The 20961-nt window shown below is 35.5% G+C and overlaps 1 protein-coding gene across 5 annotated transcripts in view; it reads left to right on the forward strand.

Moving 5' to 3' along the window:
- Gda (guanine deaminase) overlaps positions 1–13015 on the forward strand; it is a 92889-nt gene extending 79874 nt beyond the window's left edge. For 4 of the 5 annotated variants that reach the window (XM_048806912.1, XM_015492928.2, XM_048806910.1 and 1 more), the window contains 4 exons: positions 1761–1907; positions 5237–5367; positions 8032–8059; positions 8907–13015. In XM_048806912.1, the coding sequence (XP_048662869.1) occupies positions 1761–1907; positions 5237–5367; positions 8032–8059; positions 8907–8977 (377 nt within the window). In that variant the 3' untranslated portion in view covers positions 8978–13015. The remainder of the gene's footprint in view (positions 1–1760; positions 1908–5236; positions 5368–8031; positions 8060–8906) is intronic. The other variant, XR_007349042.1, reaches the window with a different exon arrangement.
- Positions 13016–20961: the final 7946 nt, after the last annotated feature.

A 20961-nucleotide genomic window follows, 5' to 3' on the forward strand; every position in this document is an offset into this window, starting at 1 on the left:
TGAGTGAGCAGTTTCACAATGGGGTTTCAAGAGATCTGTCTAGAAGTTAACAAAGATCCAGGTTTGGGAACCTCGGCTCTGCAGAGGGAGTACTATGTACATATTAAGAACAAGCTGGGTCCAATTTCTCTGCCACTGGCTGGCAAGGCTAGCCACCTTGACCTAGTGGCAAGTTACCTTGTCACTGTGCTTTGGTATTTGTCTCTAAAATGGAGTTGATGATAGTAGACACCTTGTAAGATTGCTTTGAGGAAAAATAAGTTAATATGTGATCTTCTTAGAAAGATTCTTGACATAGACTAACAATTGAATACTATTTGACTAATATTAGGTATTTGGCATTGATTTTCTTTATTTGAAATTAATTAATTTATTTCCAATTAACATGTAATGTACAAAATTGAAGAGTACTGTCTATTAACATGGATGAATAAGTTAAATGGATATAATAAAACTTTTCAGGGAATTGAGTGATCCTTTGGAAATACTGTTCTGGTAAAAGAAAAGCATTTTCTAAAAAAAAATTCCTTACAAGTTTACCTAAGGACAAGTAAGACAGTTGAACATGAAATTGAGCTGCAATCTATAATTACTATTAAATAGGCAATTACTTTTGATCTTTGCAGTATATATAGGCATTAACAATTATATATGTCTACCTAGAAATGACAGAAGGAACCCTTAAGATATAAAGTATATTTTATTAGCTATAAATGTATTTTACTCTAATAAAACTTGCTAACTCGCTTGACGTTTATATGAACTCACTTAATAACTTCTATATATGTTTCTTTCAAAGATAGTGTTTCAATTGAATTATGATTAGAGATTTCATTTAAGCCACTAAAAATCTTTTTCCTCATTTAATGATGCCAACCAATATATAAAGCTATCTGAATCAGCATTGCTTTTTATTATACTAATTTCCCAAAATATATGTTTATTCTAACACTCTTTCTGCCAAATTATCTTAAAGAAGTAACTTTATTTAATTTCCTGAAGTTCTCATCTGGACTAGCATAAAGTTAGGACGAGGTTTTTGAATATAAAACTGTGAACTTGTTTTAAATCACATGTAAATCATCTTTACAACTATGCAGGCGTATTTGAACAGTTTTTGTGAGAGTTCAGAGAATATTCAGAGATGTTTCTGTTACCTTTATTAATAATTTGGGTATCGAAGTGGGCTGAACTGTGGCCCCAAATGTCTAACAAAACCTATAAATATGATCTTATAAAGGTCTTTATAGTTGTAATTAAGGTAAAGGTCTCAAGATGAAGTCATTCTGAAGTGCAGTGGGTCCTAAATCCAATGATCAGTGCAGAAAAGGAGAGAGACAGAAAACAGAGGGAGGAGGACTATTTGAAGGTGGAGGCAGAGACTGGAGTTCTACTGCTGTAAACCAAAATGCCAGGAGCCACCATAAACAGGAAAAAGCAAGGAATGATTCTTCCCTAGAGCTTCTGTAGGTGTAACAGCCCTGCCAACACTGTGATTTCAGACTTTTGAACTCTGAAACTACGAGAGAAGAAATTTCTGCTGTGCTAAGCCATAAAATATGTGGCAGTTTGTGGCAACAGCTCCAGGAACCTAATAGAAAATTCTAATTCTTATCAATGTTGATTTGCATCTCTATGGATAAGACCTTTCTTTAATTAAATATGGACTGTATCACTAAAAGCAAAAGACAACCTTATACATCTATTATTCTGTTTATCCTCATAAAGTTACTGTCTGGGCTTTGTTTTGCCTACCACAGATGTGGCTGGTGGTTATTCCTCATCCATGCTTGATGCCATCAGAAGAGCAGTGATGGTTTCCAATATCCTTTTAATTAATAAGGTAAACGAGAAAAGCCTCAGCCTCAGAGAAGTCTTCAGACTAGCCACTCTTGGAGGAAGCCAAGGTAATGACTATTTTATTTCTCTCTCACACAACATACAACCATGCGAATCCGTGTCCTTGAATGGAGTGTTAAGGTGCATGATAGTGGAATCAGGGGAATCCAATACACATACTGTCACATCTCACAGGGCATAGCCAGCTTTTAGCCAGCAAAATATATGTTCAGGTATATGGTGGAGAACTCAGTTTTTCGATGAGTTCATTATCTGGCAGAATAGATGTTTGATACACAATTGTCATAAATTATGATAAATTGGTCACTTTAGTGGATATTTGCATTGGTCACATGCATTCTGGTTCTTTAAAATAATCCATTGTTCCATTGAGTCAAGTACTTTCTTCTCTTGGCCTGAGTAATAATAATAACCATATACTAATAATAATAGCCATATGCTAAGCCATAGCCAAGACTTGCTGAGCTCAGACCCATGACAGACACTATGCAACACACCTTACTATGTTGTTATTGTACCTTCATAACACTGCTGTTAATTCCATTTTATGAACAAGGAAATTGTGCAGGCTTACACAGCTGTCAAGCTATAACATGCCATGATTGAATCCAGAAAATCGAATGCCAAATTTCAGATATTTGCTTCTACTCTCCACTATAACTGCCTATACTAATTCCCACCTAGACCATGTGCTTGGTTTATATATGTAAGTATGCTAATTACTCAAAGTCTCTTTAAGAGGAAAAAGATGTAAAAAAAAAGTTGGTTGATATACAAATATTCATTAGCTTTTCTTCGTTCTCATGTGTAACAATATTTTTATGAAAAAAATAGAAATCATAATTTAAGTCACTTTAGAAATATAGTGTAATTTGAATGGATGATAATGAAAATAGTATAAATCAGAGATAGCTGGTGAGAAATTAAAATATATAGATAAGGATTTAGAGATATAGATTTACAATAGATTCCCCCAGCCTTAGACATGGATGGAGATCAAGGCCAGGAGAACCCTGGGAAGAGCAATTTCTCAGTTCTTCTTTGAAGGTTCGGTTACTATAATGAGTGCCCTAAAGAACATTTTAAGAAAAACAAGTAATGGTTCTCTTCTTTGCAGTTCTCTAAGCCTTGAGGTTTCATTTTCTAAAATTCCCAGTTTCAAGCCACCCATTCTTTTAAACGTGATACCCTCTCACCTGCACCATCATTGTATTTGCACACCTGAGTTTGAGTTATTCTACCATCTATTTTCATGGTACAAATTAGCTGAATTTAAGTGGTGCCTTTTTACTCTAGGCTCTCTGTGATTGCCCCATCAGGATCCTGTTCTAAACAAGCCATCATGGAATGCCTACCAAATCCTTTCTGCCGCACAATGTAGCTTTTAAAACTGTGTTTCTGGGCCACTGGGCTTACTGTTACGGAATTTCTTCTCCTTAGCTTGTGTCTCTACTATGGTCTGGGTGAAATGGGATGAGTAAATCCCTGTGGCATATTCCCAGCTCTGCCACAGCCGTGACACTCACACTCATGAAGATCAAATTGTGTGTAAGCAAGCTGGCCGCCATGGCGCACGCCTGTAATCCCAGCAGCTTGGGAGGCTGAGACAGAAGGACCAAGAATTCAAAGTCAGCCTCAGCAACTTAGCAAGGCTCTAAGCAACTCAGTGAGACCCTGTCTTGAAATTAAATACAAAAAAGGGCTAGGGATGTGGTTCAGTGGTAAAGTGCCCCTGAATTCAATCCTCAGTACAAAAAAAAAAAAAATGTGTCTTAACCATCTTCACAGAGCCAACATTCGATCCAAAGACAGAAAAATTACATTTCCTGAAATGCATTTGAGTTGCTCACCAACCCAGCTGGGTCCAAATGCAACAATCTGAATGTACTGTTTATAAATTCTTCAGAAGCAAGTGTGTCTTTTTGGGTTAATTCCTCCCTGAACTCTTTGTGTTCTAATGACTAGCCCAGTTACTTTATCAAACTTGTATGGACCCTGGCAACTGTAACTGGTTTTCTGGCCTATTAAACACACAACAAGTTTATGTTGCATACAGCCATTGAAAACTCATACTTCTTATGCTTCTTTGCCAAGGACAAAAAGAATGGTGTATAAACAGTGAAAGAGGAAAAAAATTTTACTGATTTTCTATCATATTCAGACCTTCCCCTGACAATTAATAGAAGTCACCAATTGCTTTTAATATTTCTAATTATTTTCACACTCCTCTCTTAATATTAAATCTAAAGAATTCTTTTCTTTGAGAAAAGTTGTCCTTTAATCTTTTAAAAACATGGAAGTGCTTTGAGAATTGCCAAGTGTTCTGGATTTTTGTGCACAGAAATATCACATATCAGATTTTGCCTAGCAGGGAAGATCTATCCACGATTTCCACAGCAGACGACATGACGCCAGTGACAAAATGCTAAAAACACATGTAAAAATTAAAGTAGACAATGCTGCACCCCAGTTAACCTTCCTTGTATGTATGTGCCATTTGCTACCTCAGTGTATATCTTTGCTCATGTTATAGGCTTTAAGGAGATTTAGAGTCAACATGTTCACTGATCATGAAATCCAACTACCTCCATCTTCTGAAACTAAATCATAGAAATGAGAAATGTTCTTCCTTGGCACTTAATAATCCTAGTACATGAATTATAGCTTGAGATGAGCGGAGTCAATAGATGTTATTGACCTATGCCTTATTTTAGAAAATCATTCTTCTTGGGCAACCAGAAAAAGCTTTGAGGTTACAAAGAGATTGGTCTGTTTTCAAATCATTGTGTCTTTTGAGTTATGAGGATCTGTTCACTTGAGAAGTGAGTTGTTTTCTATTCAAAGGCATGAAGTTACGGTAGAGAGACCTGCATTGGCGAATACACAAAAGAATAATTATTTTTTATTTATTAGAGGTTCATTTCACTACCATAATAATAGATCTTGTTAGCTGTTTCATGGAACATAAAGAACAAAAAAAAGACAAGGAAAGGAGTTGGAACTTTGGGGGGGAAAGAGAAGGGAAGAAGATCAGTATTATGCCAATTCTTAGGTATTCATAGGTATCGTGTCTATTCTTAGAGCCATAAATAAAAAGCACAGGCCAGCTGGCACTGATAGAGCTGAAATCGAATGACAACTTCAGAATTATGATTGGGGGGAACCATTTTTATTTTCACATTTTGCTTTCTTACTCTGCTTCTTGTAAGTGGAAGTCTTGGGTCCTACTGGAATGAGAGCACTTTTCTGCCTCACTATTGATTATTCATTTTTTTCCTAGTGATATTTTGGCAGATTCTATCCCTGCAAACCGAGACATTAGCATGGTCTGATGGCTTGCAGTACTGACTGGGTTTAAACTTGTTTTCTTCTGCAGCCCTGGGGCTGGAGAGTGAGATTGGAAACTTTGAAGTGGGCAAAGAATTTGATGCCCTTCTGATCAACCCCAAAGCATCTGACTCTCCCATTGATATGTTTTATGGGGATTTTGCTGGTGATATTTCCGAGGTAAGTAAGACAAAGTTAATCAAAAGACATTTATTTCATAAAGAAGTCAAAATAGCTTCCTTGTAGAAAAGTAAATAGAAACTGAAACATTTTAATGGAGTTGAGGAGAATCTTAAAGGGAAGGTTGATGCCTTTGATAATGTTCAATTTATGATAGCAATGTTAAGAATAATTATAATTAGCAAAATATTTGCATTTGAATGTGTTAGTGTATTTGGGTATATTTTTCTATAAGCAGCCATACATAACTAGTATTAATTGAACACTTGATATGTGCTAGGTAGGCATGGGATTAAGCCCTTTCATACATAATTTTATTTAATTAGCAGAACAACTCCAAGAGAAATGGGTACTATTCATATTATCATACTAATTATAGGGGCAGTGAGGCTGAGGGAAAGTTACGTGATTTACATAGGACTCATGACCAGTAATTAATATGCAGTATTTGGATTCAACTGGGAAGACTTTCTGACCACCAGAAATTGGGCTCTTGACACTATGCTCTGTCAATTTTCTTTTTCTTTTTAAAAATTTGTTCTAATTAGTTATATATTATAGTAGAATATATTTTGACATACATATATGGAGTTTGACTTCTCATTCTTCTGGTTGTGCATGATGTAGAATTACATTGGTCATTTAATCATATATACACATAGGATAGTAATGTCCAATTCATTCTACTATCTTTCCTATTCCCATTCCCATTTCCCCTTCCTTCCCTTCATTCCCCTTGGTCTAATCCAATGGACTTCTATTCTTCCCTAACCACCCGACCTTATTGTGAATTAGCATATGAATATCAGCCTTTGGTTTTGGGGAGGACTGGCTTATTTCACTCAGCATGATATTCTCCAGTTCCATCCATTTAATGGCAAATGCCATAATTTCATTATTTTTTATGGCTAATATTTCATTGTGTATATATACCACGTTTTTTTTAATCTATCTGTTGAAGAGTACCTAGCTTGGTTTCATAGTTTAGCTATCGTGAATTGAGCTGCTCTAAACATTGCTGTGGTTGTGTCAATGTAGTATGCTGATTTTAAGTCCTTAGGGTATAAACCGAGGAGTGGGATAACTGGGTCAAATGGTGGTTTCATTCCAAATTTTCTGAGGAATCTCCATACTTCTTTCCAGAGTGGTTGTACCAATTTGCAATTCCACCAGCAATGTATGAGTGAACTTTTCCCCCACATCCTTGCCAACATTTATTGTTGCTTGTATTCTTGATGATTGACATTCTGACTGGAGTGAGATGAAACCTCAATGTAATTTGATTTGCATTTCTCTAATTGCTAGAAATGTTGAAGATTTTCTCATATATTTGTTGAGCAATTGCTTTTCTTCTTCTTGTGTCTATTCAGTTCCCTTTTCCCACTTATTGATTGGGTTATTGGCTTTGGTGTTACATTTTTTGAATTTTTCATATATCATGGAGATTAATGCTCCTATCTGAGGTGCATGTGGTAAAGATTTTCTCCCATTCTCTAAGCTCTATTTTCAAGTTCTTGATTGTTTCCTTTGCTGTAAAGAAGCTTTTTGGTTTGACAATTTTCTTAATTATATAAGAAAATGAGTTTTGTTCTTCTTATAAAATCTTTTCCTATTAATATAATAAACAAATCCATCTTAGTTTAATAATTATTGTTTATAAGATAGTTTTTAGAAAAGAATTAACTACTATCATTTATAAATTGATCTACTTATGAAAGTAAATGTGAAAATAAATATATTCAAGTTTTTAAAAGAAAAATGTTGGATTATTTGAAGCTTATATCATTTGTTATTGGGGAGAAAAAAGATCTTTCCTCTGCCATCTTAGGATCAAGACTTGAGTTTCCTATAACAAAAGACAGATCAACCAAAAAAAAGCATACAAATTTATTTATGGCACGAGAGCCTTCATAATGAAATGACGACCCAAAGAAGCTGGTTAACCTGAGTGCTAGGTTTGATGAAGAACGGAAAATTGGGAAAAGAGCATTCTCTAATGGTACCAAACTGGGGGCAAACAGGGCCTGTTTGTACTGTCTTCTCTGTGATCCTTTGTCAAGGATGCTCCTTCCCTCTGGGTAGTAGGAGGGCACCTCTGACTTGAGGGTCTTAGGATCTGCTTCAGGGGAGAAGGGTGAGAGGAAGGTCACAGTGACCTTCCTGCCTTTGATTCTGGGGAAATGTATCCTGAGTCCATCATTATTTTCATATTACTTTTTTTTTTTTTTTTACTTTTTTAGTAGAGGGACTTTCTGGGAATAGGGCTTAATCCCATTCATCTAGTCATTTTTCTTATTTCATACACCTCTTAAAATATTTGAATCATTACACTAGATTAATTTCTTTAATTTATATAATGCTTTTCCTTCAAATAATTGAAGGTTATATCCCAAGAACTTTCTAGCAGTAAACAAACATTTATTAGTAGACAACAGGTTGTGTATTTTATTTATTTGATGCTTTTCTTTTTATCTGAAGACAATTTCTTTTAATTAATAGAAGTTTAAATAATAGAATTAATAGACAATTTCTTTTTAATTAATAGTAGTTCACTTTTGAGAAATACATTTCAATTTCTGGGCTTTACCAAACACTATTTCCTATTAATTTCCTTTATGAAATGTACAAAATACTATTTCTTATTACCTTTATTTTCCATTTTAGGCTGTTATCCAGAAGTTCCTCTATCTAGGTAGGTAGATATACATCTCTATGCTAAATAAGTCTTTTGTCTTTTTCTTGGGTATGGCTCTCTGTGTTTGTTATAACATATTTTAAATGTTATCTGTGTTAATTTGCCTTGATTTATTTTTTAAATACTCCTCAGCATCAAGTCCGTTTGTAGTACAATATTTAAAGTACTGTTCAAAATACACATGACCCACTAGAACATACAGTCACAAATCCCAAGCTGAGAATGAAAGCCCATAGAGGAAGAAATCCCATGTGTAAACCTCTTACCCTCATCTGTACCCACATTCCGTTCTACCTTGTGGTCTACTAGACCCTCCCCACATGTGTTTCCAGTGTACTCATGTTCAATTCCATTCACTGAGAGAAACGATAATGCAGAAGATTCTTCTCTGATGTTCCTTCCACTGAGTGAGCTCAGTACTGAGTGAACTTGAGATGGGAGAGACACATGTTATTTCATGTGGATCTCAGTTTCTGCAAATTGTTCATTTCACCATGCACTATTAAGATAACGGTTTCTTTTTCAACTGGGCCTAGAAATGAATAACCAAGCACTTGAGCTAAAAGGATGGGGATGGGGGTCGATTCATGTGATTTCCACCTTGAGTGCAGAATCTAGACTCTAATCTCAAATTAGCTATGGCATCTTCTGCTGATCCATGTTATCCTGACCAGATTATAAGCAATCTGAGAGGGTAAAAAAAAAAAAAAAAAAAAAAAAAAAAGAAATCAGCTTTTTTGTGTTTCCTTTCTTGCAAATATTTTGTTTTAAATCTCTCCATGGCAATTAAAATAATTACTGACACAAACCACTTTATAAATTGATTCTTTGATTTTTCTTTCAGGAGATGATCGAAATATTGAGGAGGTTTATGTGGGTGGCAAGCAGGTGGTTCCATTTTCCAGCTCAGTGTAAGAAGTTCTCCTGGGATGACATGACTCTGCGTCTCCTTTGTGCCCAGGCGTGGTTGGAAAGTCACAATCAGTACCTTGTTCTTGGGATGACTATCTCTTTCTGTGTCTAGTTACAGTATTCACTTGGTAAACTGCTTGAAGGAAGTGCAGTAATTCCCAACTCTGGTTGAGAGGTTTCATAATTTCATGAAAATGTCTCCCTTTTGACCTGTTCAGGTTTACTTCAAGCTCAAACAGAAGGGGATATTATTGCTGGCAGTTATGTCTATTATGAGATTGAAGTGAAATCTTTTTCCTATGTGGAAACGTGGAGAGCAAAGATATTCCTATAAGGTTAGATATTTTGAGCTAACAAGTATGAAAATTATGGAACTAAAAATTAACCAGTGACCATATTTTTATGAGGGAACAAAAATTAGACAGTGAACAAATGTTGGAAAAAAAATCACTTCAGATTGTCTTTGAAAATTATATGCTGAGCATAAACTTACTGAATTTTAAAATGTGTTTCTAGATTGACCTTGTGTTTTGGAAATTTGCACTTAATGGAATCTGCGTTTCACAGATGTGTTCTTGTTGTGCTTTGCCTTCTTTAGGGATGGATGTCAGGAATTGAATGCCATATGCTTTTTAAATATAGTTCTGTGCTTCAAAGTGTTTGACAGAAGTTAAGTATTAAAGATTTAAAGTCTCTTAGGAATATTATATAACTACATGGCATAAATAACTGTATTTTGGTGCACTTTAAAATCATCTTAATTTATACCTGTGTGATGTTATCATTGCTTCCATTTTATTAGAAGAGAAACAAATTCCATACACCATTGTTGTGTAGAATGGAATTTTTAATAAATCAGGGCAAGTACTGGGTGTCCATTAGCTATTGATACTAACAGGACAGATTCCTTTGCAATGGCCTATTCTACCCAACCATATCCCACAGTTGCTGAAAATTTCATACTCAGATGTCAATCTGCTAGAATTTTAAAATGAAGGACAAATCTCATTAAAGAAATATTATTAAAAATATTTTAAAACCCTACATATTGAAAACACTCCATTTTCTAATCTTAATCCAATTATCCATTTGATTACTTATAATTTTCAGGACATTAGAACTTTATGATAATGAAAAATGTGTAGATGTCCCACGTAAGGTTTCTGTGAACAGGAGCTGATATATACAAGGCATCTAGGAATATTAAACAAAGTGAAGAGCATTATATGCTCCTAATTATACAGTGTCCTTTCCCCAAACTCAGAATTAAAACAAATTGTAATCTTATGATAAAACCTTAAAATTACTGAGTCTTATTTAAAACCTATATTTTTAAAATTTATTCCAAATATTATAAATAAACCAGGAAAGGGAACAGATTTCTCAACATGACATTCATTCCTGGGGCTCCAGTGTGACTCCTTCATGCTACCTTGCATTAGAAAACTTTATATAACTAATTCCATACCTACAAAACTAAGAACATGATTTTTCTATAGCATAAATATTACTTTTACATATTCATCTTAATTCAGCAGTAATTTGCCCAGTTTTTTTCCCCAGTGGTAGAAACTCTTTTAGAGTTAAAAAAAAATTTAACTTTATTTTGTTTATTTTATTTTATTTATCAAATGTGGTGCTGAGTATCAAACCCAGTGCCTCACACATGCTAGGAAATCACTCTACCACTGAGCCACAACCCAACCCCCCTTTTTAGATTTAATTGTATGTATGCTACATTTAAACATGGAACAAATTCTTGATCTTTTTAACAAAAAGTTTGTTTTGTGGGATATTAAGTAACTCGGTAAATCCAATTACTACTCTCTGTGTGTATTTCTAGTATTTCTGATTCCTGAGCAACATCAAAGATGCTCCACAAAACTTATCCCCATTTCTCTACAATGTTGGCAGATGCTCCCTGCTCACTCAGTCTCTGCCAAGGAAACTTGATTACACAATATGGGCTTAGGAACTCAGATGAGGTGAAAGTCCTTCTAATAGTGGAGAGCTGCTTCCAGCCTTTGCAAGATCCTACATTTTATATTCCTTTAAGGGTGTACATTTTGATGTTGAAGTCAGTTTTCATATAGATTCAGGATTCACAAACAGTAATGTAATAGTATCAGAAGCAGGAATAGTGGCCACATGCAACCATTCAACTTAGCCCTGGTAGTATTATTAAGACCTGAATAACTTTTCTAGTAAAATAGAATGTGTTGAAATGTTTACATGGACTTTGATCTCTGCATCCCTTATAACTTATGTTGTTTTATTTCCCCGAGTGCAATGTTCCTGAATGTTACATATGCTTTTTTTCAGTACTTCAGGCCTTAGCCATACATGGGGCCAGATGTTTTGCACTTTGGAATGTTGCCTTTGCCTAATGTGAGTTGACTTTCTGAATTGTGGAGAGGCACTCTTCCAAGCCAGTCCTGTTTGTCCCTTTATGTTGGAATGGTTTGCTCTCTGACAGGAAATAAAGAATTAAAAGCTTGATGTCCCCCAGCCCAATCCTGCACCATTTGTCCCATTTTCATGGTCTATTCCATGAAATGTATTTTAAAAGGTAAAAGCATATTTAAAAGCATCTTCTATCATACATTTACAAAATATGTGTGCAACCAAAACAAAAAGTAGGAGAATCAGCTGAGGTAAATTTGATCTTCAAACGAGAGGGAAACATGTGAAAGAAAAAAATAGGAAGTGACAGATTGTCCTAGCCATCAACTGAGACCAAGGAGGTTGCTACTCCTTTTTGCTGTTTCTCTAATTGAATTGTCAGAGGTTTTACAATCCAAGAGGGTTTCCTGTTGTGCCAGGAGATTTTTCTAAGTTGATTCTGTGAGCATTGAACCCCACTGAATCTCTTTTCTAGTGAGAAGTCTGCAAATTAAAGGAAGGGGAATGGTAGAAAATACTTCCCTGTATGCTTGGCTGATTTTGAAGTGTGCCCTTGAATATCCCTATTGGCAACTGAGATCGTAGGAAGCATAATGGGTGTGAGATCTAGCAAAGGATTTTGAATCTTCACTCCCTACCAGACTTTTCCTATTTTTAAAGCTCTTCACCCTAGAACCAGCCGTATGGAAAGCTTTTAAGGCAAACTCCAAAGCACATTGTATCATTTCTACCTTGTGGTACACATGGAAGATATCCAGAAACGGATGCTTCTGGAACCTATTGGACATCTTTTTTATTGTTGTCCATTTTTTTTTTAAGTGGATGTTGCTGCTGGAAACATTCACACACTTAAAAAAGAGTGTTCTCAGGCATTAAAAGGTGGACTAAGAGGTGTGTTATGGGCAATGACTTGAAATTACTTTTAAATTGTAGGAATTGTTATGAGTTTAATAATTTTTTGGTTGGGTTGGGTTTTTTTATTTTTTATTATTATTTGTAAGACTTATGGGAGATGTTTGCAATTTCAGATCTAGTAGCTACTTTAGGTACAACTTTGGACCTCAGACTTTATAATGTTCCTGAAGACATCAAGGAAATACACAAAAAGATTGAAGATGTATCCAAAGACCGGAAAAGAAAGGACACTCTTAGAAAACCCTGACATTGATCATTCTGACTCTTTCACACCCAACCTCATCCCCTTCTACCTCCAATAGTCTGGAGTGTGAGACACAGAGGGCTGAGGGGTTGGTTTGTGGATCTAGTTCAAATTTACGGAAATGCACACGTAAAGCAGGCCATTGATGAAATTAAACACAAATTTGAAAAAGGCTTTCACAGTCCGTGGAGTTCAAGTGGCTTGGGTAACAGACGTCATTCTTAGCTCACTTGTTATATGGAAAGTGATTTGCCTGTCCCTTTCCTATCCAGAAGCCTGTCAGAAAGCATTCTTCAGTGAAAACCACTTTACCTTGTTGTTAAACTCCTGATCACTGCTCTTAAGAATATATATAAATATATATGTAGTCATGGGGACAGTTTTCCCCACAGTATTTGTATGATTTGCTTATTGTTATTGTGCTGAGTGATCTCCTTTGTGCTTCAGAAAAAAATAAATGAGATTTTGTGTTTACGTTATTTTTTGTTGTTGTGGGTTCTCTCTGTTCTATTTTTGTTGTGAGTTCTATTGGTCTGATAGAAGAAGGTTACTCTTATAATATGTTTTTCTCTTTTTAGCTTGGATTTTAAAAATGAATAGAATATTTAGCTGTGGGCCAACATATGTCTTCCATTCTATGGATAATTCATATATACAACTTTTGAAAATTAAACTTTAATGTTCATCCCTTTAGAATCAGATTGCTGTTGCTTTTGATATCAGCATAGCTTATTTTTCATATTTCAAAGTCACAACCCAGAGTAAGAAAGGTAATTTTTTTTAAGTCAAGAAGCAGTGCACAAATATGTATATTATTATATATTTAAAACAAATTTTTAAATATGTGGTGCCCTGGTCTATTTTCAGTACTTTTTTATTCTATTTAATTTTATTTTGTTATTATTATTTTTTTTAATGATGATGGTGACTCTCCAAACTGGTTTCTTGAACCTCCAATGAATCACTACACGCAGCTTTTTGGAAGCAGTGTTCCAATGTCTTTCAAGCTATATTTGAGTCTAAGCAATGGCATGGCCTCACTGGGTGGTAGACAAATCACTTTCAGTTTCAGTGGCTTCATATTTTCCTCTGTGACATTGGGATCATGAGTGCTTGTCTTTGGATCATGAGGATTAAATAAAATGACACATAGACAGCACTTAAGATAGCACCTGACCCAGTCACAGAGAGTGCTTGCTATTTGGTAGATCTTAAAAAAAATGAATGTAGACCAAAGAGAAACAAACATACTTTAAGAAGTAATTTTTTAAAATATTTTTTTAGTTGTAGATAGACATGATACCTTTATTTTATTTATTGTTTTTATGTGGTGCTGAGGATGGAACCCAGTGCCTCCACATGCTAGGCGAACACTGTACAAACTGAGCTACAGCCCCAGAAATATTTTTATCAGCTTATTTTTTTAATATAAATCAAACAACATTAAGGATCTCCTTATAAATAAAAATGTCTGTAAATGCCTTTTTAAATCTATTATATGTTCATTATTTTTTATTTGTAACGTGAAGTATATAATTGTAGATTTGTTCTATAAATCGACTCCTGGCTGAGCAACAAGTCCCCTGGTGCCTTTGGTGACCCAGCTTTCTCCCTTTTCCTTGCTTATCATTTTCGGAATAACTACTGAGAATGTAGAAAGCGTTAGCAATAAGGAGGAGCAGCCCAAGCTGTTCCATCTGTTGTACATTAAGATTTCCTGCAATGCTCTACCCCAGTGAGTCCACTTCCCTCAGTCATAAAGCCCAGAGCACAGTATGATCTTGAGGTCCTTTAGCTGTGGTGCAATGTGGGCTCAATGCAGACAAGACTCCATTTGCCCTGGGCAGCTTTCCTGAGCCTTGGGGGACTAGCTTACCTCAAATTCTAAGAATCTGTTGTTCTTTGTTACCTATCTGTGAGTAGGTAAAGTGGCTGCATTTAACTTGTGTGATTGTTTGTTTCTCACCAGATTCATGCCAGTGGTAGAAACTGCAGCCCAAAATGCAGTGGGCGGGGTGAACCTGCTTCAAACAACTTCTTTAGCATTTGTTTTTTTCCTAAAGATCAATTTAGTCAAAATTCCTAGAAGGAAAATTTCACATGCAGAATATTTCTGTGTCCAGTTTGTACAATATGGGCATAATGTTCTGTAACAGGTAATTAATAGACATGTACAAATTATTGCATGGTATTAAATTCAGGATTTCAATAAAATAAGATTTAGACATAAAACTAATCCCTGGTATTAGCAGAACAGGTCTTGCAGTAGGGTGTTTTATAAGTCCATGAAGAGATCGCTCTGTCAATGAAACAAAACACATAAGTTACTGTCACCAATAAAAGCAAAGGTTTTGTTTTGTTTTGTTTTAAAATAGGATAAAGTAAGTAATCTCTGTCCTTTAAATGGAGAAGACAACATTTTTAAAGAGCAATACACGTTTTCTTCATTAATTCAAAATTATTCCTTATTATTCCCAACTCTATCCCTCATGTACACCATCATTGTAAAATTACATCGAATGTATCAAACTTAAAAAATCGTTGTACTTCCATAGTTGTTGAATCTGTGTTTTAAAGTGGGAATGTAAATAGGGAACTGAAAGCATTCTCTATGGCAAAAGTTTTACTGGGAAGATCTTCAGAGATAACCAGAAAATAAATAAACGTTCCCCCCACAATGCAAAAAAAGACAAAAAATATAGAGCAATCATGTGGAACTTTGCTGAACACCTGGTTCCTCTCCTTTTGCCTAGATTCTGCCTAGCCCTGATGAAAGTAAACAAGACATCTCTCAGTAGAAAGAGAATCCAAAGTCGTTAACAGTAAAATCAAACATAAGAGAAATAAAGCCCTGGAAAAAAGAATCCTTCTGTCCAATGACAAGAAATTCTCATAGATTTGCTCAGAAACTGGAACTTTGAATTTCATTGTGAAATTAGCTTTTCTCCTTTTAATCTTGAACAATCTCCAGATCACTTTTGCATAACTAAATAAAATAAAGTCACAACCCATAAAACTCCAAGGAAGGAGGTCTTACTTTTTAATTTCTAAATTTCCTATCCTGAAGCACTTGAGAGGCTTAACAGCCTTGGTGCTTTCTTGGTTTCTTCTTCATTCAGCAAAAGTTGGATCTATCCACACCTGAGCTAGGGAACAAATGTAGATTGGCTTTGTGCTCCTAAAGTGCTTGAAAACCTTGATTAAATCACATAAACAGAGGAAGGTCTGGGAAGCTTTTGTTATTTCAGAGCAGAAATTAAGAGGCTCAGAAAAACCAGCACAGGCTCTTCTTTCAATTCATAACCACTTTCTTCTTAGCAGAACTATGAAAGATGAATCGGGTGTGGCAACTTATGTATTTTGGGCTAATTTGTATAAACACAACACAAAACTTCCAGTATCATATACATGTCCTGACCTATTGAAATGACATGGTGTCATCCAGTAAAATCTCAGGGTGGTGGCTCAGAATCATGGGAGTAAAATAAATATGTGGAGTTTAAGTTATTTGTTTAAGCTTAGTAAGAGATTTCTTATGTCATCCAGGACAATTTGGCAATCTCTTGTAGATGGATTTTTTTATTGTAACTTACAGGGGGAATATTTACCATGTAGAAAGTCAAACAAAATTCTCATTTTTCCTATAAAATTATTGCCCTGATTAAATAAAGAAGTCAATATAAATGCACATAAAATCTTCATTTAATGTTGTTTTGTGGTGCTGTAGACTATTTAACATGGCATAATTGAATCCAAAATAAATTGTAATTAATCCATCAGGTTGCCCTGAGATGTACATGGCTGTTTTCTGTTGTTTTTTATGGCTTGGCACAATTTCAAATTTAAAAATAGGTACTTTTTTTCTTTTAAGCTAGAAATCTATTCATACAGAAAGTACAAAATAATGCCCTACTGAATCATATTTAATTTGCTAATCATGAGATTGGTAAATTTAAAAAAATATCCACTAATGCAACTTTTATCAAGTGCACAATAGATATCAGACACAGATCAGTTCTGGAGGTTAAAAATAACATCCATTTCTCTGAGGAACTCGGGATTTGGTTTGATATATGAGGGGGCATAAGTAGGTAAGTGAATATATTGGATTTATGACCAATATACAGAGGGCTAAGGGTGCTTACATGGGGAAACTAGAGTGTGTTGAGTATTTGTGGGGACAGGATTATAGAGGTCAAAGGACACTGTGACCATTTTCAAGGTATACTTAGAAGAAGAACAGGAATTTATTTTTTATGCAAGACTCACAAAAAACTATTCCAAGCAGAACATTCAGCATGAGCAACAGTCAGTCATTGAGAAGACCACTTCTAATAATGTAAGGTAAGAATGAGGCAGACTGAACAGTCGCCGTGAAAGTCAGCAAGGTTCACAATGAAGGCATCCAGGCCCTGATCCTTGGAGATTCTGATTCCATGGCCTAAAGGAGTAAAATGAGGGCACTTTTTAAATTATGTAAAGGAAATCAAATGAATAAAGAGCTGATGGGTCAGATAAAAAGTTTCCAGCCTGAACAATCATATGAACAAGTAAAAATTCGTACTTTGAAAATGAGCTTCAAAAACGTTTCAGCTGAAACTTCAAATGCTACTTGAGCTACATCAAGAATGTCATGCAGCTTCACAGAAAATCAATCAAGGAGGGCGTTTTCTCAGGGAAAGAGAGGACACTCCCCAAAGTATACAAAAATATCAGCCATTTACATCAGAAGATGGCAGAAAGAACTACTTCCTTCATCAAAGACAGATTATCAGTTATGAGGAGCCAAGCCCAAAGAAGTTGGCTGTCAGCTCTGCCAACTGACAGCTCTGTGAGCTAAGAAAATGGTCACAATCGACAACCTTGGCTCAAGCAGAGTTTAAATTCCAGCTTTCCTGAAGAGAACCCTGTTTTTCCACATGCAGCTCTGGGCAGAAGCCCAAGAGTATCAGGGATCCTGGAATCATCTGTTGCCTAAGGAAGAAGGCAGGTTAAACTGTGAGGGCTCAGGGCATCAGGGCACCCCCAGGTTTGATTCAGGTTTGCAGCAGGGATACCTCAGACGTTGCCCACCCCAGCAAGACAGGTGACTTTTCTCTCTTACGAATAACTTTGGGGGAAAAAAAGAATAAATTTTGGGTTATTTATTTTTAGTTTAAATTATTTTATTTAATTGATGCTACATTTGTTTTTATTGCCTAAGATAGTATTTTTCAAATACAGATGGTTTTAATATAATGAACATATAATTTCTGCTTCACATTTATTTCTCCTAAAATTAAAATGCATCAGTACTTTATCAAAATAAAAGTTCTACTAAATTTATATCATAATTGAAGTTTGACACGACTAGATGAAAAGCTTTGACACAATAAAGACTGTAAATTTTGACTGTAAATATTTGTTATAACTCTGTAAAAGTTACTTAATATTTACATCAATAAGTTTTAACTTGTTTTAAAGACAATGCAAAAAAAATCCAATTTTAAAGAACACCAACACCCCTAGCTAAACTTGGTAATATTTTTATTAGTTTAATTCTAAATTCATAGGCTATTTTAGAGAAGCTGAATTTTTCAACCATTAGTTTCTTTGTAATTTTTAGGTTAATTATTCTGTGTAGGAGATTCCTTGTGGTTTAAACATTTCTAAATGTTATAAGTTCATAAAGTTATAGGGGAAAAAAACCTTGCATGGCCTCCACTACCATCAGGTAATCATAGCTCAACTGTCCCTTACAAAATGTGCTACTTACAGTCTCCATGTTGCCCACGCCTCGCCCTTGGCTTTCCCATCGTTTCTCATGCTCAGATTAGAGAGATTACACTGCACTGTGTGGAACCCCAGTCTCTCATCAACATAGATTATTGACCACGTGGGAGTACCTGGTCTAAGTTGGACCAATCAATTTTCTCTTCCTAAAATTTGAATTCAGGACTCAAACAAACTGAGTAGGTTTGCTGGAGGCACTGGGTCCATAGGACATTTGAATTCAGGATTATTTCCCATTGACTGTGCTGTATGGAGCCATCAGTGGGCGAAGTGAGTGAGCAGGTTTAACCTGCATACAGAAATAGGCACAGGGGTAGATCTCTGTGGAGAATCAGAGAAAAGAAACTCCTGGAGAGGGGCTTGGTGGCAATCAAGTTCCTTTGAGAAATTCCATCTTCACGCAGATTTGGGGAATTCAGAAACAGCCTCCCCCTGCATTTGCTGTTTTTTCAAGTGACCTCAGCTCAAAATAATCTTTAGGCCAAAGAGGCATATTTGGCATATTTTGCCACCTTTCATTTCCTATTCTATAGATAAAGAAGATGGAGCCAGCAAATGCAAGATTGCAGCCCAGCATATCAAGACCAAAGCCCAAGTTCTTAGACTCCCCTCCGCTACCTACCTGGTAATGATTCCAGTAAAGAATCATCCAGCCACAGACCCCCAAAGAAGGGAACAGAGCCAAGATACTTATCAACATACAACTTGATGCCAGTTTGGAACCGCTCATAAAATATTATGTTAACATTCTTTATATTAAAGTTCCCATGATTTTAAAACATCATAAGCAAAGGTGACAACATGGGAAAAAATACAACTCACATCACAGGTGGAGTAATTTTCTTAAACTCTAAAGTCTGTAAATCATCAGAAAATGTCCAATTGTTCTTAAAAATTGATCAAAAGATAGGAACAGAGTGTTCACAGAGGAAATACAATTGACTTTTGGAGAGAGAGAGAGAGAGAGATAGTGTGTGTGTGTGTGTGTGTGTGTGTATGTACACGCTGTCGAGCATCAAACCCAGGACCTTGTACATGCTAGACAAGTGCTTTACCACTGAGCCACATCTCCAACCCCACAATTGACTCTGCATAGTAAATGAAGTTTATCTTCACTAATAAAAATAGGCATTGACATTAAAATAAAAGTTTATCAACCCCTAAAATAAGAATTCATATTTGAATGAAACAAGCACCCTTACATATTGCTAGTGAGACTGTAAATTGGAATCATCTCTCAGAGAAGAAATTTGGTAACAACTCTCAAAAACAAAGACATTCCAGTCCTTCGCCCCAGAACTGTACTTTGAGGAATTTATTCCATACGGAAACACAAGAATTTTTTTGTGTGATTGTAACAACAAAAGATTGGAAACAACAGGGCACGTGACAGGACCCCTTCATGTCCTGCTATGAAGCTGTTTATTGTTTTCCAAAGCAGTTACTTCTGGAGAGCTGAGGGTAACCCCCATTTCACAGCCTTCTCTTTTGCATTTGTAGTATTTATATTTTGTAGTGAGAATACATATTGTTTATATATATATGTGTGTGTGTGTTTATATGTATATATTTAAAATGAAAAGTAAAACTAAGATTGAAGTAATGCTAATAGCCAGCACTTAATGTGTTTTATTCTGTATGCTAAGCATTATTCTAGAAGATGTATTTAATCAACTTATTTAAGCTTCACAAAAATCGAATGGGAAGGAACTATATATGTCATAACTTCACGAAAGAGGAAACTGAGATCTACAGAAGTGAAGAAACTAGGTTGAATTCTAGACCAAATAAAGGACAGTAGCAGGACAATTGGCAGGATTTTAATAGTTTGGAGATTAGATCAGAGATCTGAAAACTCTTTGTAAAGGGTCAAAGAGTCAGTTTTTGGCTCCGTAGACCAAATGAGAGAACTTCGGAAAGCTCTGAGGCAACTACTCACCTCTTCATTTACAGCATGAAAGTAAGCATGGACAATGTCTGCACAGATTGCATGCTGTGTTCTGAAAAATTCAATTTATGAACATTGAAATTTGGATTTTACTTAATTGTTATATATTACATAATTTTTACTTATTTAAAAGCATTCTTAGTGGGTCCTACAGAAACAGACGGGGGGTATGATGTGGTTCTCAGGGCATAGTTTGTATTGATCATTGAACTCTGGTTATGTAAGAGAATGTCTTTGTTTTTGGAAAATAAGCATGAATGTATTTAGGGATAAATGGTCTTTCTGTTTCCAACTTGTTTGCCAAATGGTGTCCAGCCTCTGCTTGGCCACCTTCAGGGATGAGGAATTCATTTCATTATAGGACAACACAGATCATTACCAAATTATTGATCGGATTGAAAGAAGAAAGAGTTCCATGCGAACCAAATTCCAGATTCAATACAACTGAATGGAATTCTCCTTTTGGCACAAGATATAGAAATTGGCATTTCTCAGGGGCAAGGTGAGATCTCCAGCTGTCCTGGGAGGTGGAGCTAAAGTTTAACCAGTGCACCACCTAGTGGCCAATGCTTAAAAAGACTACCGTGGACTAATTAGTCTTACCTCAAAAAGGATCAAGCCCATAGAATGAAAGAAGTTGAATTAAATGTATTCTAGAACTCAGTAGAATACAAATACACATTTTTTTTAATTGTTTTGTACTGG

The sequence above is a fragment of the Marmota marmota genome, unplaced genomic scaffold, assembly GCF_001458135.2.
Source record: "Marmota marmota marmota unplaced genomic scaffold, marMar, whole genome shotgun sequence".
NCBI classification, from domain to species: Eukaryota; Metazoa; Chordata; class Mammalia; order Rodentia; family Sciuridae; genus Marmota; species Marmota marmota.